The 27374-nt window shown below is 33.8% G+C and overlaps 2 protein-coding genes across 8 annotated transcripts in view; one reads left to right on the top strand and one right to left on the bottom strand.

Moving 5' to 3' along the window:
- Positions 1 to 17873, top strand: part of FANCL (FA complementation group L) — a 72314-nt gene extending 54441 nt beyond the window's left edge. For 2 of the 4 annotated variants that reach the window (XM_076000796.1, XM_012748688.3), the window contains 7 exons: positions 10839 to 10989; positions 13356 to 13439; positions 13718 to 13763; positions 13846 to 13927; positions 15463 to 15579; positions 16951 to 17022; positions 17349 to 17873. In XM_076000796.1, coding sequence (XP_075856911.1) covers positions 10839 to 10989; positions 13356 to 13439; positions 13718 to 13763; positions 13846 to 13927; positions 15463 to 15579; positions 16951 to 17022; positions 17349 to 17384 — 588 coding nt within the window. In that variant the 3' untranslated portion in view covers positions 17385 to 17873. Of the gene's footprint in view, positions 1 to 10838; positions 10990 to 13355; positions 13440 to 13717; positions 13764 to 13845; positions 13928 to 15462; positions 15580 to 16950; positions 17071 to 17348 lie in introns of those variants that run through there. The other 2 variants (XM_076000794.1, XM_076000795.1) reach the window with 1 other exon arrangement.
- Positions 15449 to 27374, bottom strand: part of VRK2 (VRK serine/threonine kinase 2) — a 119726-nt gene continuing 107800 nt past the window's right edge. For all 4 annotated transcript variants that reach the window (XM_012748605.2, XM_012748590.2, XM_012748611.2 and 1 more), the window contains one exon: positions 15449 to 17797. In XM_012748605.2, coding sequence (XP_012604059.1) covers positions 17456 to 17797 — 342 coding nt within the window. In that variant the 3' untranslated portion in view covers positions 15449 to 17455. The remainder of the gene's footprint in view (positions 17798 to 27374) is intronic.

Genomic DNA, 27374 nt, shown 5'->3' with positions numbered 1-27374 from the left:
TTGCTTGACAGATAATAGCATTTGATTAAACAGATTCAGTTATAGATGTACATATAGAAAGAGTTGAGCACATCAGTGAAACATCCAAGTCAGATCAAAGGAATTGAATATTTAGAAGATCTATCACCTCTTTAAAGATAGAAAATATGGCAATTAATATTAAAATTAAATTTCTTAAAAATTTTTACCTCTTAATATTTCCTTATTCTATTGAAGCCTTTGAATCCCCCAAAGATAAAGATAAAAATTATTATTAGAGGATTTATCTGCAAGTATCATAGGGAAGAATGAAAAAATCAGAATGGAAAGCAACTATTGCAAGTACCGGAAAATTATGCTATTAATTTAAGTGTCATCAGAGCACAAAAGATCACATTCTGGGACTGTGTGGAAATTATTAAAATACTGGAAATAATAGTACTTAGAATGAAGATATTATACTCTAAGATCTGGTTAAGTGACTGACATTATTACTTCACTTCAGGTATTATAAAAGTAACAAAATGCTTTTAAAGATAATAAGCATTACATTTTGAGAATGGCAGTGTTCACACTTTTCTGCTTAAGTGCTTTTCTAGTTTAACATAATTTAATAACAGTTGTGGGGAATAGCTAACATCTTAGTTCGTATATTATCTTTCCCCCTTCCTTCTCCAATATATACACATTTTATATATCTACATATACACATAAAAGTAATAAAATTTCATTCTCTAAGTGGAGGGTTATGAACTGTTCTGCCTTCTTCATCCTAGCTATGAGTGTTATTTTGTGTTTGTTTTTTAAGTTCGTCATTGTTAAGAAAACTATTACAAAGGAACCACTGCTATATAGATCCATTACTGTCCAGAAATCAGAGTGTTTTTTTAAACAGCTTTATTGAGGTATAATTGACATGAAATAAAGTAAACATATTTAAAATGTATAATTTGGTGAGTTTTGACAATTGTTTACACCCATGAAATCATCTGTACAATCGAGATAATAAACATTTTCATTAAAGGTAGTTACCTTCTTCCCTGTTGTGGTCCCTCTCTTCTGTTCTTTCCCCTGGTCCATAGGCAACTACTGATCTGCTTTTTGTTGCTGCAGATTTGTTTGCATTTTCTAGAATTATATATAATTCTGTGTGTTTTTCTATGTCAAGCTTCTTTCCTCAACATAATTATTTTGAGATTCATCCATATTGCAGCATGTAATATTAATATTAATATATTTCATTATTTTTATTGCTGAGTATTTATGGATATATCACATATTGTCTGTTGACCTGTTGATGGATATATGGATTGTTTTCAATATTTGGCTCTTATAATTCTCTCCAAATTGATCGATAGATTCAATGCAATCAAAATCTGAACAGATTTTATTTTTTTTAGACATTGACAAAATTATTCTAAAATGTGTATGGAAATGCAGAGGACTCATATTTTGACTCATAATTGTCAAAATAACACAGAAAAAGGAGACCAGAATTGGAGGACTAACACCATCTGATTGTAAGACTTATAAATCTGCCATTATTGGGATAATAAGGTATTATCATAAAGGTAGACAAATAGGTCACTGGAATAGAGAATTCAGAAATAGACTCATAACAGAAAACAGTTTTCAACAAAGGCACAAAGACTATTCAGTGGAGGAAGGACATTCTTTTCAATAAATGGTGCTGCACCAGTTGGATATCTGTATGCAAAAACAGTGAACTTTGATCCTTATTTTAAAAAATTAACTTATAATGGATTATAAACTTAATGTAAAACCTAAAACTATAAAACTTCTAGAAGAAACACAGGATAAAGTATGACTATGTTAGGCAGAGATTTCTTACTATAACACTAAATTCAAGGTCTGAAAAAGAACAAATTGATAAATTAGACTTCATCAAAATTAATTTCAGTTCTTGAAAGATGCTATTAAGAGAATGAAGAGACAAGCTACAGACTAGGAGAAAATAATTGCAAATCATATATCTGATAATGTACTTGTATTTAGAATCTATAAAAAGTTCTCAAAGCTCAATAATAAGAAAATCCCAAATGGGCAGTTTTTAATATAGACACACACTCTAGATACTTTAAGGATACTCTTTTTGCTACCATTAAAGCTGTATATAAATTGGTTTAATGGGGAGAAATTTTTCAAAAATGTGTTTACTTAACGCTTAGAGGTTGATCTTATGTCACTGCCTGATTTCCTTTTGGCTAGGAATCAGATAAATTCTTGCTTCTTCACTTTCTTTGTAACACTTTTTACTCAGCCACACTGCTTCAGTCTGCTTCAAGGTTGTGTATCTTCACAAAAGACCTCACCTCAGCTCTCACTGTATCTCCTTTTTGCTCCAGGGATTTTTTAAAGACCAAGGGTGCTTGTGGGAGTCTGCAGGCATACATACATGTGCAAACCTGGAAATGTGAGAGAATTAGTCCCCCTAAGGGCAACTCGACCAATAGGTAATGGAAGCCAGGGAATCATGGACAGGATTTGTTATTTTTAAAAATATTTTTTATAGACGGGATCTCACCCTGTTCCCCAGGCTCTAGTGCAATGGTGATTCACCAGTGTGATCACAGCACACTGCAGCGTTGAACTCCTGGCTTCAAGCAATCTTCCCACCACAGCCTCCCTACTAGCTGGGATTTTAGGCATGCACAACCACGCCCAGCAGGTTCTTAGATAGGAATTCTGAGGAGCTTTCTCTCTAGCTTCTCACAGAGCCGCTGTTGACCACAGCAACCAGCTTGAAAGTAAACCCTTATTTTGGCTTTCTTGTGTTTCACTTTTTCCAGTTTCCACTCCCATTCAATAAGTTCATGTCCAGTAATCTCCATACAAGCCCTTGTTTCAGGCTTTGTTTTCTGGGGGCAATTTCAAACTCAGACAAATTGTCATTGTCACATGCTACAGATAAAGATGTATACGACAAGGATCAAAATATACCAATCATGTATGGACCAGAAATTTACCTTTTTTTAAAAAAAAAAACCAAAAAACCCAGATGTTGTCTTTTTGATTGTTTGACTTGTTTTTCAAGATTGAACGTAACCTATGCAATTATATATGACCTCCTAAGCCGTATAACTTGGCAGGCTTTCTTTAAAATCAATTTATAAATCAAAGGCCACATTAGGCTTCTCTCAAATGATTTCCTCGCCATAGAAAATTGTAATCTTCACAGTTGCTATCAGCTTCCTTTGACTTGTCACCACCGTTTGAAAAATTTTCTGTGACTTGTATATAACAACGTCTGTAGGCACTAACGTCTTAGCAGTACTTATACCTAGTTTGTTAGTACAATGTTTTTAGAAAAGTGTTTCTAAACATTTCATTGAGAGCTACTAATATGTTTTCAAAAGTGTTTAGACCTAAATATACAAATAATTCATCATTGGAAGATGACAACCATAGAAACCAGACCACTGATTTCTTTCACTAAAGGTACATTCTCTAGTCTTGGAACTAGTGGGAAAATGTTCATTGGCTTATGCTTCATAAGCAATAATCAGAAAATGTGATACCTTTTAAAGTTTTAGAATAATGATTTCCAGTGTTCTGATGGTTTATTTCATTTATTAAACATGAACAAGAGTAACTAACCCTGTCCTTGCCTTTTTGAATATTGGGGTGTTTGACTTATATATACCTTCCAGCATAAAAATTAACAAGCATGGCCAAAATAGACTGTGCTTCAGCATTGTAAAACTATCCAGGAAATTGAATCAGCCTTTTAGTTTTTTGTAAGGTCATGATTTGGTGACCTTTGAACAGACTAACTTTCTAATGGTTCATAATCTCAAGGTTTAAATGTCAAAGATATCATACTGAATGAATGGTTTGTTCAGAAATCTTTTCAGTTATGTGTGTTCAGGAGCTTTTTGTGCATTAACATAGAGATCCCTAATACAGATTTTTTCATGGAGAAGCCTATAATGTAGAGCTGTACAGGTATTCTGATTTAGGTGCAGAGATTTCTTTAAGTACCTTAGATGGACCTAGTATTGGATTGATCTCTTAATATCTTTATGCCTGCTCTTTTCAAATCATGTGGAGATGTCTATTTTTTTCTTAAGATTAATACGTTTTTTATTCTCCTGACCTTTGCTTTTCACTATGGGAAGATTGGACTCCATATCAGGGAGTATCTTCCCTGTTAAACTTAGCTTTTGTGCTCCCTCTGCATGTAATATTATAGAGGTAGTTTTCCAATTTCTCGTTTGGTCTATGCCTCATTTTTTCTGCTACAGCCCTATCCCACATTAAAATAGATAGACAAATGAATTGAGAAAAATCTGTTGTGATTGGTGTGTTTTCAGTATGAACCTTTCTGCAAACCTTTTGGGGCAGATGATGTAGAAGAATATACTTGACTGTCATTTCTTCGTGTCATGTTCCATATTTTTTAACTTTGTCATGATGTTTCCTCCCCGTTTTGGACTTTTTAAGGACAAGAGGTTGCTTAGCATTCTGTTCTCTCCATTCTCACACCACACCAAGGCTTAGCTGAGAGGCTTTTGCATTATTATCTTGGTTTCTGGGATACTTTTCTTCTCTGTAAGAGACTTTATTACTTTTTGGACACTCAGCCTTATATTTGTATATGTTTATGGATTTGTTTTCTCCTGTCAATTTCTTTTTCTTTTCCAGTTTGCTGTTATCTTTTTCTTCTATTTCATTTCCCTGTCTTATTATTAATTATTGTTATTGTATAGATGTGCTAAAAGGGATGGCATTTTCCTTTGATTAGTAAATCTACCAGTTGCAATGTTCCAGATGTCATTTTTAGGTCTTGACCATGTTAAAGTTGTGTAATTGCTTTGCTGTGACTGCTAGGAATTTGTGGTTCCAAACCTATTCCAGAAAGTCAAAATTTTTGGAAGATTGCAATAGCCCTTCTGTATTTTAGAAAATAATAGTGGTCATATAATGTATTTGTTATTTCTCCATTAAATACATGGGGGGATATAAAATATAAATATTTTCATTCTCATATAAAAGTTCTTTGATTCTGATATGAAAGTTCTTTTGATCAAAGAGGAAATGATTACTGTATGTTAAATCATACAAGTATACATTATTTATATTTAATGGATATATACTTATATTATTAGATTGGTAAATCTATTCATAAACAAGAATTAGAAATAAATGAGAATACATTATAATAATTGGCATCTTGAAAGGGAATATAGGTACTTTTAAGTGGAAAATCTTATCTACTATATGGATTTTCAGTTATATTTAGAATGCTTGACTTTTAGAGCTGGAAGTCACCTTAGAAGTTATCTCCACACCCACATTTATAGGGACAATGTTAAAGCTTAGAGAGACCGAGTATATTTTAAGATTAAATACCTGGTTACCATCAAGATTAGAGCTGTGACTTCCTTGCAAACTGGGTGCTTTTATCTTTGTATCAAAAGAGTTCAACATAGTCCTGGCAAATGGTTAAAATATTAGTTTCATTGAATTAACTTTAATACATATTTTCACTATAAACATCATGAAATGAAAGGATGGATAACGGACAATTTACTTCTCTTTCTACATATGCTTTTTATGATTATAAAAATAATATACTATTATAGGAAATATGAAAAAGTATAAAGAAGAAAATAAAATTGTCATAAAAAGAGGTGTTTGTTATTTTAAACTGCCTTAACTAGTGACCAGTGAAGGATTGGAATAAAGTCATTGAAGCAGAATCAGAACAGACCACTCTTGATTATTCTGGAATGGATTAAGGGCATGGATCAAGGTCCCCTAGGGCCTACAAAACACTCCCCTCTTCATCGAAGTTTTATAGTAATGGAGTAACTAATAGGGAGAGTGTCGTAAAGAGTAGAGACAAACCTTGCCATTAATCTATTTCAGTTAATGAAGGAAAATCTATTCATTTTTTTCACCGTCCTTTAACTCTGAGGCTTTGCTTATTTCCTTCTCTTACCCTGAAGCTCTAAAATTAGAGAAATAATGTATCAGCTTATGAGACTGAATATTTTTTAATTGATCGTGTGTATTTTTTCTTTAGGAAATTCTCTTTATATCCCTCTTTTCTATTAATATCTGTTCATTTCTATTTTTGTTATTGATTTTTTAGTAACCTTTTATATATTAAAGGTATCAATCCTTTGTCTAATATGGTACAGATTTTTCCCATTTGCATTTTTATTAGACTGTGAACTTCTCTAGGTCAAGGACTACATGTCTTATAATAATGGCTCCCAATTTTAAACATCTATATACTGAGAAGTTAGCATTTTATATACATTATCTCACTCAAATATTGTGAGGATTAACACTGTTTCCATATTACAGAAGCTAAGTAAGATTCAATAACTTGTCAAGAAAGATGCAGCTAACTTTAGGTGGCGGAGCCAGGGAAGGGACTTGATTTGACTACACAGTCTGTGATCTTAATCAACATATTGTATTGCATCTTCTATATTCTTAATATCATCAGTATCTAGTATAAAGTATAATACTTAGACATATTATTCACATTTGCTTGATTGAATGGTATCAGGACATAATTAATTTATGTAGTATTTGCTTGCTTAATTTTGTGTAACATGGTGTGTTGTAAATAAGGACTTGCATTCTCCAGCGCTTGACCTAGTTTGTTGAATGTGGTTATGAATTGACTATTTTAAGTTTAAAGTAAAACAACTTCTTCTATTTGGTTTAATTTTATAAAATGGGCTCTATTTTTAATAAATTCATTGTATACTCCTCAAAAATCCCAAAATTTATTATAAAAATAAAATATTAAACACAACAAAACAAAGTTATGATGAAAATGTTCTTAAGTATGCCTTTATTTTCCTCACAAGCTGGACTACCCGAACCTTATGGAAGTATAACTCTGGTAATATTTGGACTCTAAGAAGCATGGCTGTTCTTCATTTGTACTACCAGTGGTTCTTAACCTTATCTGCACATTAGAATCACTTGAGAAACTTTTAAAATCCTAGTACCAAAGGCTGCATTAAGATCAATTGAAAAGGAATAGCTGGGAGTAGAATCTGTATATTAAAGTTTAAGTTCCCTAGGTGATTCCAGTATTATTTTTATTGTAGAGAACATTACAGGTACTGATAATATTTCCATGATTATCTATATCCATAGAAGGAAATACTAAGTTTTACTTAGAATATAAAGATGTGTTTTTGTTAATCTGCTAAGATACTCTGGTTAGGAATGCCTATCAAAGGCATTTCAAAGATTGTATCTTGTCATATACAGTGAGCTTTTTTCCTAGAAAGAAGTATTTGTGTGTTAAGAGAAGGTTTTAAATATATTAGATTTTAAGGTTTATGTAAAGAGGCCAGCTATTAAATATTTGAAAAAACAAAACAAATTAGTCTATTACCAAGTGCAGAAAATAATTTGGATTAACTTTCTCAGTTATAAGTAATCACATAATTTATAAAAGTTATGTAATATTTTTGAGATCCCTCCCTCCCAATATTTTATTATAAATTTTCATACATACAGAAACATTGAAAAAGTTAATGGTGAATACTCATCTATATCCATCACCTAAATTCAACAGTTAACATTTAGTATACTTGCTTTATCACATAACCTTCCAGTTATTTATCCTCTGTCCATCCATAAATCCATTTAATAATTTAGTGCCAAATTATTCCAAATAATTTTCAGGTATCAGAAACTTTCTTTAAAATATGTCAGCATGTATATGTTTAACTAAATTTCAGTTCTTTGTATTAATAAAATTTGGAAAGAATAAAATGCACAAATCCTAAGTGTACAAGTTCCAATGAATGGATATGCCTGTGCAATTCATAGTCAAGATGCAGAACATTATCATCATCCTGTCCCTTCCCAGTAACACCTCATTGTTTTGATTTTATTTTAAACAGCTTTGTTATACCTGTTGCAGATATCATAATCAGGAGCATGTGCTCTTTTGTACATGGGCTTATTTCACCCAGCATGTTTTTGAAATTCATCCATATTGTGACATGTATCAGTAGTTCATTCCTTTTTAATCCTGAGCAGTATACCATTGCATGAATATACTGAGCTTTGTTTATCCTTTGTTCTACTGATGGACATCTGGATTGTTACTAGTTTTTGGTGCTTATGAATATAGCTGCTATGAGCACTCTGGTAAAAGTAGTTTTATGGACATACCTTTTGACTTTTCTTGTAGTGGAATTCCTAGGTCATACTGCAGGAATATTTAGCTCTTGAAGAAGTTGCCAAATCTTTATAAAAACAGTTCTGCCATTTTACATGCCCACCAACAGTATATGAGAATTCAAGTTGCTTTACATGCTCATCAGTGCTTATATTTTTATTTTAATATCATTTCTTAATATTAGTGCTCTCACTTTTGTCTAAAACTTTTTTTTCTTTTTTTTACACATTGCAAATTGGCCAAAAAAAAAAAAAGAAAGAAAACAAAAAACAGTAGCACAGTAGTTTTGGTGAGATGTGAGGCTGCTTATATTACAAAAGAAGTTGGCTAGTTTTATTTTTGAAAATGTATTTTAAAGAATTTATCTCCCTGCAAAATACTTAATGAACTTTCAGTCATATTATTCCTGGCATTTATGGTGATGTATGTAGAATATTGCATTGTTAATATTTAGAAATATATTTTTCAATTTAATTGGGGAAATAAATTCAAAATAAGGGTTTATGAGTGATTTAATGGACAAAATAAGAAGTTGGAGAAAAAATTATTAGTTTATCACATAGCTTACTGATGTAACAGTTTTAATGTCTACCTCCTAAGGTTATTGAAATTGCTAAGAGAGTATTTCTGTGTACCACTTGTCTTTTTTTTTTGCCTCTTGTCTGCTATGTAAAAATACCATTTAATGTATCTATCTCACATGGCTATCTTGTGAAATCAGATAATGCCTTAATTTAGGGTTCAAAATTCACTTTTATATAAGTACCAAGTAACTTCTAGTTCTAGGGTCATTTTGCTTTTTGCTGTTTTCTCATATTTTAAAAAATCTTTTATTTTCTGTTTAAAATACATCATTAGGATTTTATTTACAGTTGTACATAAAAGAAATGGGCAATGTGATTGCAGGCAATAAATTTCAAATAAAAGATGCCACTGTGAAAACATTTTATAACTTTTTGGGGGGGAGGTTAAACTTTCTTGGGTACATAATGAAATATGTAATTACTGATTTTAAATACACATATATAGAAATGAAAGCAGACATGCTGAGAGATAGTATTGTACTGATTTAAAAACTAGCTCCTTGGGAGTTTAATTTTCTGGTTTCTGGTTTTTGTCATCTAAACTTGTTAAGTAAGTGTGGTACACTAGAAGAGAACAGACATTCTGCCTTCAGTATCCTAAAAGGTTATTTTCAGACATGAGGCTCTAATTCTTACTCTTACACTTTTTGTTTTTTGTTTTTGTAATAAGTGTAGAAAGTTAGGACTATTGAATCCAGCTTGGTGAAACTAAGCCATGAATTCGTCCAAGCATAAACTCAGACAAGTGATGGATGAAATGGGTTTTCCTTAAGAACATACCATGTTTCCCCCAAAATAAGACAGGGTCTTATATTTTTCCTCAAGAAGACACCCTAGGGCTTATTTTTAGGGGATGTGTTATTTTCCCCTCAAAGCCTCAGGTTGCAGCACACACAGGATGGCTGGGACCTGACAGGGGGAGCCAACCTTGTTGGTGGGGCTGCGTGCACCTTTCTGGTCACCTTTGGGATAGCAGCTGTTGCAATGGGGCAGATGAGGAGGGCTGCTGGTCATCTTTACCGCTCTGCCACGAAATGCATGGGTTGTGCAGATAATGCTATGTAGCCACGCACATCACTAGGTCTTATTTTCGGTGTAGGGCTTATATTGCGCAAATGCTTAGAAATCCTGCTAGGGCTTTATGGGTAGGTCTTATTTTCAGGGAAACATGGTAGATACAACATACATGTTTAAGGAAGTGGCTACTTTCTTTTCATCTTAGGGTGTAACCTATTCTTGGATTGTTGGTGTGCTCAGTTATATCAGATGGATACATTTGTAGTATTTTCAGTGACTTACGTTTTGCTTATTTGAAACAATTAAAACCCTTCTTTAAACTGTTTTAGTTTTGGTTTTTATATCAAAAGTATTTAGTAAATTGTTTTATCTTTAACATCACATTTTATGAGAAACTCCTGACTTTGTTTAAAGAGTAATAATATAAATTAATTTTTTAAATCAGTGATGGCTTTATTTAGTGAAAATATATTTTAGCTCATTCCCATAAAGGATTAATGTCTGAAAATAACTAAATTCAGAGATAGGCTAAAAGTTAAACATGGGAAAAAATTATTTGTAATTTGTTTGAATTCTTTAAAAAATGTATAAAACCTTTTCATACTCTGCCTAATTAGTTCTAGAAAGTTATTTGTTAATAATTAAAGGCCATTTAATCAAATTATAAATAACACTGCATTTTACTTGATTTTACTTGATTGCTGCAGCTAAAATGAAATTAAGATTTTCATACTAAAATTATAGTGTCCAATATATTAGATATATACATTAATAAAGGTATACATACATGTCATCTTGTATGATCTTACTATTCCATACACACAATATAACATGTATTATAATAATAAACATGGTTTCAAAAAAACATTTTCTCAATAAGGTGTACAGTAACAATGAAAAATCCTGTTAATGCTAAAGGGGTGAAGGGGTAGTTGGCTTCTGTTTACTGAAATCTGCTTCTCAGCTGAAATCAAACAGAGCTCAAAATTTCTCAATTGAGTGCATTTTAAGTGAAGGATTATCTGCTGTTGGTAGAGTGCCATATAACTTATTCAACTTTCATTTTTTTACAGAGCTCCTTAGTAAACATTCATAGTCAGTTTTTGGCAGCATTAGAATCACTGAAGGCATTCTGGGATGTTATGGATGAAATCGATGAGAAGACCTGGGTACTTGAGCCAGAAAAACCTACACGGAGTGTGACGGCACGCAGAATTGCATTAGGTAGGAAAAAGAGGATTAGAGGTTTGTTTTTAGTTGTTTGATTTTATTTTGTATTACTTATGAAAATGAATCTAAAGATGACAGACTCTTAGACTTCTATGAAGTCAGTTATTACAACTTTTTGGAATGAGCTATAGTTTCCTTTTTTTTTTTTTTTTTGCATGTAAATGTAAATATCTTAGATGAAAAAGGCAAATGCTTAGGTGTTCCATTACAAAAGGTGATGATCTAATGGAAGTTACATTCAGTTAGTGTTTAATTAGCTGTTAATTATCACAAAAGTAGTAAGAGTAGGTTATTCAAAACTCACAACACTTAGAACAACAACAAAAGCCTGTGTTAGAAATAATGAGGTTTGCATCTGTGAAACTTAGACTAAGATTGATGTGAATAGATGTGGGAATATTCTTGCAAAAATATAGAGGAAGATAAAAGAACTTGAAGTGGACCATGCAATTAAAGAATAATCAGAAAGCACAAAATAAGTGAATTTGCATATTTTCTTTACAATATATATATGAATATAATGAGTAGGATACAATATAACTATAAATATCTCCAAATTTTATCATATTCTGTTAACTATAAAATGATTATGCATTTCCATTATAAGAAAGCAAAACATAAAGTCAGTTTAAGAGTTCAGCCTCTCTCAAGATTTTAGACATTTTAAACTATATTTGAGCTCACATTAAATACCATTGTTGGTTTTATGATACTCATTTATCTCTTTCCTCTTTTTTCCCCTAGTCTAAATAGATAAGTTGTTGAAAGGCATATATTCTGAAGAATATTTTGAAATTCTTATGTGAATAATATCCAAATTAGTGAGGAATTTTTATACTTTGTACTCAGGTATAATAGATTATCTGGGGGGAAAAAGTGACATGTTATTATGAGACGAAGAAATTATAATTATACAGCAATTCTACAAGTAGTACTGTTACTTTCCTGGTTTGAAAAAGTCTAACAGTAATTTGGAATAATTAACCAAATTATGGTATATTTGTGAACAAGTACATATTAAGAATGAAATATTTTCTTCAAATAAATGTAATTTATTATCTTCATGGCCCCACTAAAATAATTATTCTTATAAGGTTATAATTAAATATACTTTTTATTATATTTCTCATTGTTCAGCATAAACAGTCTGGTTTTTGTTCACTATTTACCTTTTAGTTCCTTTATTTTTCACCAGCAGGCATGGATTTGCTTTCTTACAACCAAGTTTTGAACAAATTAATTGAAAGATTAGTTAATATAGTGGTTGTTAAGTGAAAGTACTTTCTGGAGCCATTAGTAAATGATTTTGCTAAAAGGCTAATAAGAAATTTGTGTTCATAGTAAAGAATGCGTTAACAAATGAGGTTATAATTTTTTATATTTTTATTTTACTCACTGAATGGCTGCAGCCATTTTTTAAAAACTGTGATGAGCTCTTTTTGCCAGATTTATATTAAATAATAACTGCATTTATAGTGTGGCCAGCCTTAGTGTATAGAATTTAAGGTAGTTTAACCATAACAATGAAATTTATATTAATTTTAAACAATTACACTATGTACCTTCAAGAATAGGATTAAATTTTCTGAAATTTGTACTGTACTCCAGTTAAAATTTATAAAAGAATCTAAGGCTGGGCACAGTGGCTCATGCTTGTAACCCCAGCAATTTGGGAGGCCGAGGCAGGAGGATCACTTGAGGCCAGGAGGTCAAGACCAGCTTGGGCAGCACAGCAATACCCTCAACTCTCCCCCCAAAAATAATTTTAAAAATTAGCCAGGCATTGTGGTGCATACCCTGTAGTCCTAGCTACTTGGGAGGCTGAGGCAGGAGGATTGCTTGAGACCAGAAGTTTGAGGCTGAAGTGAGCTCTGCTCTCCAGCCTGGATGTCTCTTAAATTAAAAAAAAAAAAAAAAGTCTATTTACTGCATTTCTAGTCTTTTACATTTGATCATAGTTCTATGACATGTAAACTTTTTCAAGAAAGCCATGCAAAGTAATTTAGATCATCACTTCTTAAACTTGTGACTTGTGATATTCTTACTACTCCACAGAAAATTATTTAAATTTTACTGTAACAGAATTCACTAGAATTATAATCTAAATTAGTTATATTAATTTGTGGATTAAGTTCTTTTGAAACTTAGGATCCCTGATAATTTCAAAATTACTTCTTTTGGTTAAACTGTAATATAATAATACATTTATCTTTATAAAAAACTATTTAAAGAAATGTTTGGTTAATCTTTTCCTTGGGTATACAATGAAATAGGTAGCCAGACTAATACTTCTTTATTTTTTATTGGCTTATTTGATGAACTTTCGTACTTTTAAAAACTTTAATCTTCTTTCATTGTAGGGAATAATGTTTCCATAAATATAGAGGTAGACCCCAGGCATCCTACTATGCTTCCTGAGTGTTGCTTTCTTGGAGCTGACCATGGTATGAGATCTCACATTTAAATTTTTTTTAGCAGAATCAAAATCCTTTCCTACCACGATTAAAATATAACTTGAAAATATTAATGTATTAATGGTAATTCTTTTAAATGAAAATGTCTCAACATTCTATACTGTATACTTTTTTGTTTTTTAATATATAATTTAGGTTTTCTAATCAAGTAGTTAAGAAATAAGTTCTTTACCAAATGTAGCTTTATAAAATGAAAGCAGTAAACTTTAAGTTATTAAACTTTTTTTTGTTTTTTTAAATATCTGAAGTGGTAAAACCCCTGGGAATTAAGCTGAGCAGGAACATACATTTGTGGTAGGTACCTTGGCAATATAATTGTTACTTTAATATGATTTAACAAACTTAATAGCAGAACTTTTTTTTTCATTGCTTTCAGGGATCCAGAAAATAGTCTCTTACAAAATTTGAAAGATGTTTTAGAAATTGATTTTCCAGCTCGTGCTATCCTGGAAAAATCTGTAAGTTTTATCAGTGCTTTGATATTCTAGACAGCATTGCATAATGAAATTTAAATGCTGCTTTCAGAGAAAAATGAGTCAGAAAAGTCAAGGAATTCAAAGAATGTTATAATACAAACTCTGAACTACAAGTAACAGTTGTGTCAAAGAACTTGTTAGCCTTTGAGTTAGTTGGTGTTTATAAGTACAGTCATCCCTTGGTATATGCTGGGGAGATTGGTTCTAGGATCACCTGCGAATAACAAAATCCACACATACTCACATTCCACAGTCGCCCTGCAGAACCCCCATATATGCAGCTTTCACGTATATGTGGGTTTCACATCCTGCCAATCCTGTATTTTTGATATGTGTTTGATTGAAAACAATCCATGAATAAGGGAGTCCACGCAGTTCAAACCCCTGTTGTTCATAGGTCAGCTGTATACTTTTCATGGTCTTCAGCAGTGGTTAATGATAGATACTTAATAATAAGGAAAAAGGTCCAAAGTAGCTAATGAGATGTTTGGATTTTCTACACTATCTGATGGCTGAAATAAAATTCTGATTAGTTTGATATAAGCATTTCTGAAGGATGGTAGTACAGTTTCACAAAATTGAATAGAGACTGTTACATCGCAAAAATGATAGAATTGATTTTTGACACAGTTGCTGAAGTTGCAGACTACTAAGTAGTGGTAATGTTTTTCCCTTTCCTTTAGTTACAGAATTTCACAGTTTACTAATCATTAGTTAATGTCAATTCCTATCTTTACATACTACAGGGACATTATATTGATGTATATCTGTGTATATTTATTGAATGAAAAGGAAATGCTCTTTGTTCAAATAGCTTTGCTTGTTGCTAGTGATGTGTTTCCTGTAATACAGCAATAGTTACCTTTATAAAAATTGTTAATATATTTATAAAATTTTAGTATTGTATCATTATTCATTCTTCCTATTCTCACCTTGTACATTTTAACCTTGCTCATCATCCATGAAACCTTGCCCACAGCCGGCATTCACAGTCCGCACGATAGTTTGTGCTGTGCATTGATGACGAATCTGTTTTGCTCTTGTGTGATGAAGAAAGCTTTAAAGCACTGAAAGCTTGTTTTACTTTACAGGCAGCTTTACTTGTAATGTATATCAGAATAGGTAACACATACATATATGTTTTCATTATGTTATTTTTAAATATTCACAATTTTATTTTGATAAATGAAGAATTAGAAGTCATATCATGGCTGTCGGCTAAAGTCGCTGTGCGTGTTCACCTGTGGCTATCGACTATAGTCGATGCTGGTACCAAAGTGGTTAAAAACACATGCTGTATTGCGTATTTCACAATAGCTAGAAGAAAGGAATTGTAATGTTCCCAACACAAGATAAATGGTTGAGGTGATGAATATCACAATTATCTTGATTTGATCATTACACATTGTATACATGTATCAAAATATCCCATGTACTCCCAAAATATTTACAAGTATATCAATAAAAAATAATAAAGTAAAAACACACATGTGCTTACAACTATTTTTCTTTTAAAGGATTTTACTATGGATTGTGGAATTTGTTATGCTTATCAGCTTGATGGTGCCATTCCTGATCAAGTGTGTGATAATTCCCAGTGTGGACAACCTTTCCATCAAATATGCTTATATGAGGTAAAAAAATAAAAAGTAAGAATTTTCTGAGCTAACACAACATAGGTAGTATGCATATTCAAAATACACAGAATTTAAAATCTGCTGAAGTCAATAGTGATCCCCTTTTGCCATTAATGCTTTTTTAGTTTATTCCAGATGCTCATGTGCTTGATATTTTTCATCATAGTTACTAATGAGTAAAGAAATGTCCTCAAGTATCCAAGAAGGGGGAAAATCTATCCCAAATATATTCATGGACTAACTTATTGACACATAAGTTAAATTGATGGTACACTGGAATTTTTCTGTAAATATCTCATGTTACCACAGTGCAAACTATAGAATCATCTATGTGGGGGTGGTGGTAGCAATAATGTGAAAAGGAATTAGCAATTATGCAGTATCTTATTACTTTTCAAGATACATTTATAAGTATAGAATAAATGCAATAATCCTACTGCAAAAAATGCCTTTTGTGATTTGAACATTTACTCAGGCAGTGCCATTAACTGTTTATTTACTATATGTGAAGTCTGCTTTCATTCCTATCTTTAGTCATTTGCTCTCTATAGCACTCATCTTAGGGCACAGTTGATACAAGATTAACTCTGTTCATCTATATACAAAACACCTTGCAGGTGTATGCTTTTGGTGTCTTCTGTAATATCACCTCTTTACTTTTGTGATTAGAGTTAGCAGTTGGTACTATCTGTACTTTAGAATGTCTTTATTAAGATATATTCTCTTTTTTAAGCCAATTACCTTGAAAATGTCTGGGAGGAAACCCTGAAACAAAAACTTAGGGAGAGATATCAAATTTACCTTATATGATCTCATAAAATATCATGTCTAATTACAGAATACACTAAGGAACATGTGCTTTCTTTTGTAGTAATGAATATTCATTTAATTTTTTTAGAATTGATTGCCTCATGTTTGTAATCAATGGATTGAGAATTAACCCACTGTTAGTGATTAAGACTGAACTAAAACCTAAATTTTCAGAAGCCTATGGTATCTTTTACTGTAGGGGTTCTTAATTTGTGAATTAGGGAAGGTCTGTGAACCCCAGGAACTTGTTATGCATTATTTTTTTGTATATCTGTGTTGAGGGTAGAGAAAGGGCATAACTTTCATGACATTTTTAAAGGGGCCCATAATTTCGTTATAAACCAGTGGTTTAGATCTCAAATTCCATGTTGGTTTCCCCTTGTTATTCAGCATACTATCATCTGGTATTGGTTCAGGAAATATATTCCTTAGTCTTACAAAACAAAATTAAGAAAATAAATCTAGAATAAAAATAGAGTGTACTTAGAAAGGAAATGACATTTAGAGTTTTAATTTAATTATACTGACATTGTTCCTGTATCTTTTTAAAATCTTCAGTGGTTGAGAGGACTACTAACTAGTAGACAGAGCTTTAACATCATATTTGGTGAATGTCCATATTGTAGTAAGGTAAGCAAATTGTTAAATCACATTTCAGAAAATGTGTCTAGCTTTTAGTAACGTGTTTTATAAGGTAGACTTCTATATAGTATATCAGTTTATCTAGAACCTTTGAAACATGTTGTTTTCTGTCTTTTGAAAAATAGAAGTTTTCTGTAAAATAAACTGTCCTTAGTATTAATACTTTAATTTACACATTTTCTCTTGATAAAAAAATTAAACTCCTTTTCTAGATTTCCTAGATGATATAAACTTTAGAAAAGTATTTTCCAAACTAATATAAGGTAATTTTATATTTTAGAATGTCTTTAGTAACATATACTCTCTTTTTTAAGCCAATTACCTTGAAAATGTCTGGGAGGAAACCCTGAAACAAAAATGTAACATTTCCATGAAGCACTGGAAGCTTTAAAGATTATTAAAAGGATATTATTTGCTATCTTCAGAGAAAATATAAAGCAAGACATACTAACACCAAAAGGACAAGTATGGTGAAGCCATAATAATATACATCTGACTTTGTCTCTTCACTAAGAGTAAACTGGGAAATTGTAGGCCAGAGCCCTGTAGAACTTTCTAAGTCTGTACTTAATACACTTGTGGGAGTGTATTTATACCAAGATGGAGATCTTGACTTGTTGAATACATCTGGACTGGGAAAATCCTGAGGAGGTTCATAAAATGAATTTGGGAATTGCACATAGCTGAATTTTTGTGGGACATAGTTTACTTCATTTGGAAGTTCTTGAGACTCTTGATATTTTTGTCTTCTCCTTGTGCTTTCCTATGGAAAAAATACATATACAGTTATTAGATTTATTATTTTGTATATTCTGCTAAATAAAATTTGTTATACAAGATCAAGTTTTTGTGTTTATTTTTCCCGAGAAGTAATTTTTAGGTAAAGATCTTGGATTTTGGCCTAGAGATGGTGGCTCACACCTATAATCCTAGCACTCTGGGAGGCCGAGGCAGGAGGACTGCTTGACCTCGGTAGTTCAAGACCAACCTGAGCATGGCCCCCATCTCTACCAAAAATAGAAAAATTAGCTGGGCATCTTGGCACATGCCTGTAGTCCCAGCTACTCAGGAGGCTGATGCAGGAGGATCACTTGAGCCCAGGAGTTTGAGGTTGCAGCGAGCTATGGTGATGCCATTGCACTCTACCCAGGGCAACAGAGGAAAACTCTCAGGAAAATAAAAATAATTTAAAACTTACAAATTACCTACTGGCATCCTACTGGCTAACTTGAGTGGTTCTTTTTTAAACCATATAAGTGGGCCATCTCTTAAATTATACTCTAGGATATAATACGGAAAGTGAATTGTCTTGGCAAGACCAAAAAATTGGGCTTAATCTTATTAGAGTAAGATAGTCATAATTAGAAAGCTTTTGGCTATTAGTGTGATTCTTAACCTTTGGTATATACTTTGGCAACTTATAGTGAGTAAAGGACAAGGCTATAAACAGCCAAAGAAAACTGCCTCAGGCGTGGGTACAGCATCATGTATGTCTCTTGGAAATCCCTAGCTACAGGCCAACCACTGTAGACGATAGATATTAACTGGTTACTTATATGCAAATTTCAGAAGCTGCTTTAGTGTTTTTATCATTATTCCTGTCAGCCTAAGTCCCAGGAATCAGTTTTCTGCTCACCACTGTAACTGGCTGCAAGTTAAGAGTAGTTCTAGTTTCACTTTGGTGGTCTGTGGCACAAATGGTACTCTCCTTGTACCATTTTATCAAGTATCTTAGAGGAAGGAAAATTTATAAAACGAAGTATTTTAATTTTGCTCACTGTTAGTTTCATCCAGAAACATGTGATGTTGCAACACCATCATTCAGGGTAACGATTACTCCCTCAACCTCTAAATTGCTACCCTTCAAATGTCCTTCCTCCCCACCAAAAGTCACTTTCCGGATACAGTTTTAGAAGCATCAAAAAGGATTCCTACAAATGATACATAAAACAAAAGATGTCTGAAGGCTCTTTAGCCTTCCTATTAAAAAGAAATAAATTACTTGAGAATCAGGTACCTAACTTTAAATTACTCTTTGCTGTCTGAGCTAACAAAGTCATATTAATGCAGTTTTCCTGAAGTTTGTCATCTTTATTCACCAAAGGCAAAAGAAGTGAATAATTATTCCAGTGGGCCCATAAAACATTTTCCCACAAAGAAAAAGAATTATGCCATCAAATCATATATTTCTAAAGGATAAGCTAACTTAATATAACTTACATGTGGAAGGTGGAGAAATATCTCCACCTAGGTAAGAACAGAAGTCAAGCTACTACAATTTCCAGAATCATCTACTAGGTAACACCTTGTCTCTCTTTAAGCAACAACAAATGGCATCAAATGGGAAGACACTCATCAAGGAATTTAACCATCAGCTGTCCAGTATACTGAGAAGTATGATTGGGAAAGAATCTATAACAGGAATAGGCAAAATCTGGCTCATTGGCCAGTTGCCTGTTTTGTGAATAAAGTTTTATTGGAATACAGTTACACCCATTTGTTTTTGTATTGTCTATGGCTGCTTTTGCACTGCAGTGGTTGAGTTGAATAGTTTACACAAAAACCATGTGAACTCTAAGCCTCAAGTATTTTGCCTGGCCCTTTAAGAAAAACTTTGCTGGCCTCTGGTCTATGGCATTGTTTTATGAACTTTAGAAAACATACAGATCATCATATCTTGTTAAAATACAGATCTCTTTCAAAAGGTCTGGGTTGAGACCTGAGATTCTGTGTTTCTAAGAAGCTCCAGATGATGCCAGTATAGCTGGTTTGCACACTACACTTACACGATGCAATGATCTATTCTACCAGAACATCCCCGGTTCTCAGCCTGGGATTATTTGGCTCACGATGACATTTAGCAATTTCTGGACATTTGGGTTATCACACTGGAAGGCAGTAATATTGGCAGCTAGTGGATAAATACTAGGAGTGCTGCTAAACATCCTACAACACACAGGAAAGTTTCCCCAACAAATAACCCAGCCCAAGGTGCCAATAGTGCTGCTGTCAAGAAACTCTGCAGGGCAGTTACTAACCTTTACACATTAGAATCAACTGGGAAGCTGTGAAAAATATCAATACCACTTCTTTTGGCCATGAATAATGGTTATCACAGACTTCCCCTCCTGCTGTAAAAGCCCATGAAATAAATATAAAACAATAAAATCAGACAACATATATGGAATAACTTATAAGGTGCCTAAAACAAACGAGGCTATGATACTTGAGGAAACAAGAATAACCTGGACCTCAGAAAGGCCACGTTTAAGATTATACAAGGCTATTATACATAAGACCCAGGAAATGGGACCTATAACCAGGAGAAAAAAATAAGACTCAGAGATAACCCAGATAGAATTATCAAATAAGGACTATAAAACATCTACATCAATGTTCAAGGAATTAAAGGAAAAGTTGAGCATAATGAATGAACAGATGGGGAAATCTCAGCAGAGAAATGAGAAATATAATGTAGTTCTGGAACTGAAAAATACAATGTAAAATGAAAAATTCATTGGCTAGGTTTTATCAGCTGATTTGACGATCAACTAGAGGTCACACAAAAGAAAATACTCAAACTGATGTACAGCAAGACAAAAGACTGATTTAAAAAATAGATTGTGCCCCAGTTGTCTGTGAAAAAGGTAAAGCATCCTAATATACATGTATCTGAATCTCAGAAGAAGAGGCATTAAGGCAGGAAACAAATTGATGAAATCATAGCTGAAAACTTTTCTAAATTGATGACAAATATCATAGACAAAAGAAACTCAATGACCCCACAGTGTAATAAACAAAGACAACGATCCTTAGAAAACCAAAGATAAAAAGCAAAAGCAGCCAGAGAGAGATACATTATATACAGGGTCAATAATAAGAGTAAGTGCTAACCTCTTATCAGAAAAAAACCCAAGATGACAGGGTAAAAACATCTTTAAAGTTCTGAAAGAGAAATTTCATACTCAATGAAGGCTTCAAAATAAAGTGAGGGGCATCTAGTTTCAGACAAAACAGAGTAAGTACATTCCACCCTATTCCTCCTGCTAATTACAACTAAAGACTTTTGACAAAAAGCAACTATCAGAACACTCTGAAAGTTGTAGAAAAGGCAGACTGGCTAGGGACCTCAGGACACAAGGAATTACCTACTCATGAATCCCCACCCTCCTTTTCATTTTGGTGCTTCCTATGTATCCCAGTCTGGGCCATAAAGCAGCCTGGAAACAGCAATATACACAGGGGGAAAAAAAAAGAAGAAAAGGCCCAAGAAAAGCCTGCTTTATCTAACCAATGGCCCTGGGGGAGGGCAGGTCTACAGGACAGAATCCTTTTGACTATACCTGCTGTACTCTAAACACCATGAAAGAAGCTGTACCTTTCCCTTTTCTCTCCAAGTGCTATGAAAACTGTGGGGTGGATTATTGTCAACTGTCACCACCCTGCACTAACCAAGGAGGACACCTGCCCTTCCCCATCAAGCACTCTAGAGACTGAAGTGGAGCCCTGTTGACCATCCCTGTGCTAATAAGGTAGTAACCTATCCTACCTACCAGTGTTAAGGAAATTTTGAGACAGGTCTATCAACCATTCCCAGCCTGAGGTGGCCTCCCTCCCTCCTTCCCTACCAGGTGCTACAGAGACTATAGGGTAGAGCCTTGTACACTATCCCTCTCTGCACCAACACAAGCAAAAGTAGTGCCTCTTTTCTTCCCACAGGACACTGTACAGAGACTGCAGTAGAGTCCAACCAACGATTCCCACCCTGCACTAAGCAAACATCAGCAGATAGACAGCACACCTCTACTTCCCATTGCCTCAAAGACTGTGGAAAGGAGCTTGCCCTTAATTATTCCTGCTGTGCACTAAACAAACAGCAAATAGGCAGCACCTTACACCTTTCTAACTAGAAAGCCCTGTTCTTAGTAAATCATAGAACTACCAGAGAGAAAAGCAGCAGGGATAAAGAAGAAATTAATAACACCACAAACCAATGGGATCTTAAGTGATATTTATAAAACACTCTACTCCCAAACAGAAAAATACATGTTCTTTTCAACTGTAACTCAAATTTTCACCAGATAAACCATATCCTGGGTCACAAAACAAACACTAAAATATTTATGTTCTTAGACCATAATATAATCAAACTAGAAATCAGTATCATAAAGATAACAAAAATCTTTAAACACTTGAAAATTAAACAACATATTTCTAAATAATTAAGGTATTAAAAGAAGTCTTAAATATTTTGAACTGAAATAAAAATACAGTATTTACAGAGATTTACAGGATGCAGTTAAAATGGTGGTTAGCACATTTATAACATGGAATGCTTACATTAGAAAAAATGAACGGTTCAAATCAATAACCTAAGTTTCTACCTAAACTAGAAAAAAAGGAAGAAATAAACCAAAGTCGAGGTGAAGGAAAGGAATAATAGAAAAATCTCCAAACACTTGAAAATTTAAAGAGATCCTCTGAATGGGTCAGAGACTCCAGGGAAATTAAAAAATATATTGAACTGAATGAAAATGAAAATCCAACATATCAAAATATGTGGGACAAAGCTAATGTCATGCTAGAAGGGAAATTTATAATAACTTCTATTAGAAAAGAGGAATAGTCTAAATATAAGAATCTAAGTTTCTACCTCAAGAAACCAGAAAAAGAAATGACAAGTATGTGACATAATGGATTTGTTAATTAGTGTGATTTAATCATTCTGCAATGTAAACACATATCAAAACATTACATTGTACCCATCATATAATAATATATATAATTATTTTTCAAAAGAATTTTTTAAACTTTTTTTAAAAAAGAAACTAGTAAAAAAAAATCCAAAGCAAGCAAAAAAGGAGGAAATAAAAATTAGAGCAGAAATCAAAGAGATTAACAATAAAAACATCCAGAAGAATCAATCAAAAGCTGGTTATATATGAAAAAAACAATAAAATTGATAAACTACTAGTAAGATTGACATAGAAAAGACAAATTACTGATATCTGGGAAAAAACAAATATCTTAATAGACCCACAGACATTTGAGGAATTTAAATAAACAATTCTACCAACAAAAATCTAAGGGCTTAGATGAAATGAATCAATTCCTAGAAAACCACAAATTAGCAAAACTAACTTACAATGAAATAGATCAGGGTTCATAAACCATTTTTAAATGGTTGAAAAAATTAAATATTTTGTGACACTTGATAATTATTAATATGTGAAATTCAAATTTCAGTGCCAAAAATAAGTTTTGTTGGAACTCAGCCATACTAATTTATTTGCATTTTGTATGGATACTTTTGTGCTATAATGTAAGAGTTAAACAATTGTGACAGAGTCCATATGACCTGCAAAACCTAAATTTTTACTACCTGGTTCTTTACGAATAGTTTGTACACTCTTGAAATAAATAATCTGAACAGTTGTACTAAAGAAATAGTTAGAAATCTCCAGGCCCAGACTATTTCACTGAAGAATTCTATAAAACATTTTAAAAAGAAACAACACCAATGCTACACATTTTTTCCCAGAAATTAAATAATGGAGGAAGGCTTCCCAACTCATTTCCAACAATAACAGTAGGATAAAAAGAAAACTACAGACAATAGCCCTCAAGAACACAGAAGCAAAAATCCTCATTAAAATCCAGCAAATTAAATCTAGAAACATATAAAGAGAATAATATACTATGACCAAGTGGGGCTGCTTCAAAGAATACAAGACTAGTTAAATATTCAAAAATACAAATCAGTATCATCCATTATGGTTAAAAGTCTAAAGAAAAAAAAACAACACATGTTCGTATTAATTGGTATAGAAAAAGCATTTGCCAATATTCAACACTCAGGATAAAAACTCTTAAGTATGTCAGATATGGAGGGGAGCTTCCTCAACTTGATAGAACATCTAAGAAAAAATCTACAGCTAACATACTAAATGGTTAAAGGCCAAAAACTTGTTTGGAAATAACTCAAATGTTCTTCAACAGTGTATCCACACTTTGGAATGCTACTTAGTAATATTAGGTTATTAAGTATGGAATGTCCGATTTCCTTACGTACTAAATTTAACAGCATAGTGGTTTCTTATTCTTCAGCCTGCTGTTGAAAATGCAGGCAGGGGCTGGGCAAGTCCCACTCCATGGAGGCTGGCATTGTGGAATATTGCTCAGCCTGGGTCTCCCCACAGTGGTGGCAGTTGGTGCTTGGCAAGGCTATCTAAGCAGTGATCTTGGGTGTCAGGGCTGCAGATGTTAGAGTTGATATCTCTGCCATTTCACTTTGACACTTGGAGTCTGTGCAGTGACATTGCACTGGAGAGTGGGCACAGCAGGAGCCTGGTGACCTCTGTTCCCAGATCACTGCAGTGGATGCCATTCTGAGCTATCAGGTCCAGAGTGCCTGGTCTGCACAGGGCTCAGCTTTGCTGCAGCAACTCTGTATCACCCTGGCCAGGCCAGGGAGGGAGCAGGGAGAACAGATGTTCTTGCTTGCCCATGACAGGGAGCTGAGCAGCCCCCTCCTCCTCACATGGGAGAGGGGCACAACGGTCACTACAGACACCACCTGAGAGGCCCCACAGTGACTGCCTCAGTGGATTATGGGCAGGAAGAGAGCCCCAGGTGTCCAGAGGCCTGTCCCCATGCCCCCCACTGCCCCGAAGGCTCTTGTGCTGGTGCTACTGGGCCCCACTGCCCCACCCTCGAGACTCGCATGCCACCAGGCCCTGCAGCCCCCACCCATTGAGTCTCCAATGCTGCTCGTCCCAATAGCCCCACCCTGGGGGTTCCCACCCACTGCCTGGTGGGAATCAACCCCTTGGCCCAATGCTTTGTCAGGTACCTGCTAGCCACAAGCCACCATCGCACCTGGACCCAGGTGGAGCAAACATCTGTAGCCCTGACACCCAAGATCACTGCTTAGATAGCCTTGCCAAGCACCAACTGCCACCACTGTGGGGAGACCCAGGCTGAGCAATATTCCACAATGCCAGCCTCCATGGGGTGGGACTTGCCCAGCCCCTGCCTGCGTTTTCAACAGCAGGCTGAAGAATAAGAAACCACAATGCTCAGAGTTTATCCAGCACTGTCTTGGACTGTGACAATCACGGGTGAATGGGACAACACAGAACAGCTGCTTTACAGGCTCTCAGTGCATCCACCCTTCTAATGTCAACTCAGTCTCCCGAAATAGGTCACAAAAGCACCATCTATGGACCTCTCCTTCTCACTAAGTAGGAGAGTCCTCAGCAAAGAACAGGTGTGCTGGAAACCTATCTGCCCTGAGCTGAAAAGAGATTTCAGATGAGATGAAACCAGCAAAAGAACTCTGGTAACATGAACAAAGCAAGCCAGTTTCAAACCCTTAAACGATCACAATAGATCTACAGTAATGGACTCCAACCAAAAGGAAATTGTCAAAATGTCATAAATGGAATTCAGAATATGGATGGTAAATAAGATGAATGACATTGAAGAGAAAGTTGAAAACCAACACAAAGAAGCAAAAAATAAAAAAATATTTCAGGACATCAATACAAAAAAATGAAAAAGTCACTAAAGTGCTAGACAACATAAGAAAGAATATAACAGAACTCAAAGAAATGAAGAGTCATTTAGGGAACTTCAAAATACAGCAGAAAGCTTCTACAACAGGCTAGACCAAACAGAAGAAACAATCTCAGAGCCTGAAGACAAGGCTTTCAAACTAACCCAGTAAGTCAAAGATGTAGAAAGAAGAATAAAGAATGAACAATCTCTCAGAGAGATATGGGCCTATGTGAAACAAGCCAATATACAAATTATAGGTATTTCTGAGGGAGAGAAAGAAAAAGCAACAAGCATGGAAAACCTATTCAAGGGAATTATTGAGGAAAACTTCTCTGGTATCACCAAAGATTCAGATACCCAGATACAAGATGGTCATTGAACACCAGGAAGATTTACAGTAAACAGGACATCTCTGAGACACATAGCCATGAACATGGCCAAAGTTGAAGTGAATGAGAAAATTCTATAAGCTGCAAGACAAAAGCAACAACTAACCTACAAAGGAAAACCCATCAGTCTAACAGCAGATTTTTCAGTAGAGACCTTCCAAGCCAGAAGGGACTGAGGCCTCATTTTTATTCTTCTTATACAGAACAACTGCCAGCCAAAAATTCTGCATCCTGTAAATCTAAGGTTCATAAATGATGAAGAAATAAAGACTTTTCCAGACAAGCAGTCAATACTAGGCCAGCCCTACAGGAAATACTCCAAAGTGCATTATACATGAAACAGCACAATAGATACCACTGTAAAAACATCTGAAAGCTAAAGCTCAAAGATCTTATAAAACAATACCAAAAGAGGGAAAACAAAACAACAAGGTATACACCATCCAACATGATGAACAGAACAGTATCCCACATATGAATAATAACACTGAGGGCAAATGGTCTTAATGCCCCACTTAAAAGATACTGAATGGATAAAAAACCATAAGCCATGTATATGCTGTCTCTAAGAAATACATCTAACTCACAAGGATTTGCACAGACTCGAGGTAAAGGGATTGAAAAAAATACTCCACACAAATAGAAACCAAAAGTGAGCAGGTGTAGCCATCCTCCTATCAGATAAAATAGACTTTAAATCAACAATGATAAAAAAAGACAAAGACAGGCATTATATAATGGTAAAGGGAGCAACTCAACAAGAAAAAATAACAATCCTAAATACATATTAACCTCCCAGATTCATAAAGCAAATTCCACTAGATCTAAGCAAAGAAATAAAGAATAGCATCATAATTGCTGGGGACTTACACACCCCACTGACAAAACAGGTCAGAAAATCAATTAAAAAACACTGTGCTTAAATGGGACTCTAGAACAAATGGACCTAACAAACATTTACAGAACATTCTATTCAAAAACTGTAGAATTCTTATCAGCACATACGACAGAAGAAAAGAAATAACAAAGGTCAGAAAAGAACTAAATGAAATGGAAGCCAAAAAAAAAAAAAAAAACAAAAAAAACAAAAAACAATACTTAAAGGATCAATGAAAGAAAAAGTTGACTCTTTGAAAAGATAAAATCAACTGACCACTAGTCAGATTAACCAGAAATAGAAGAGAAAGGACTCAAGTAAGCTCAATCAGAACTAAAAAAGGAAACATTACAACTGATAAAAGACATTAAAACAGATGGATAAAAGACTTAAATGTAAGGCATGAAACCATAAAAATCCTAGAAGAAAACCTAGAAAAACTCTTACCGATATTGGCCTAGGAAAAGAATTTATGACTAATAGCCCAAAGGCAAATACAGCAATAACAAAAATAA

Source organism: Microcebus murinus, chromosome 3 (assembly GCF_040939455.1).
Source record: "Microcebus murinus isolate Inina chromosome 3, M.murinus_Inina_mat1.0, whole genome shotgun sequence".
NCBI lineage: Eukaryota > Metazoa > Chordata > Mammalia > Primates > Cheirogaleidae > Microcebus > Microcebus murinus.
Note: the sequence above shows the minus strand (reverse complement) of the source record. Positions and strands in the feature narration are given on the sequence as shown.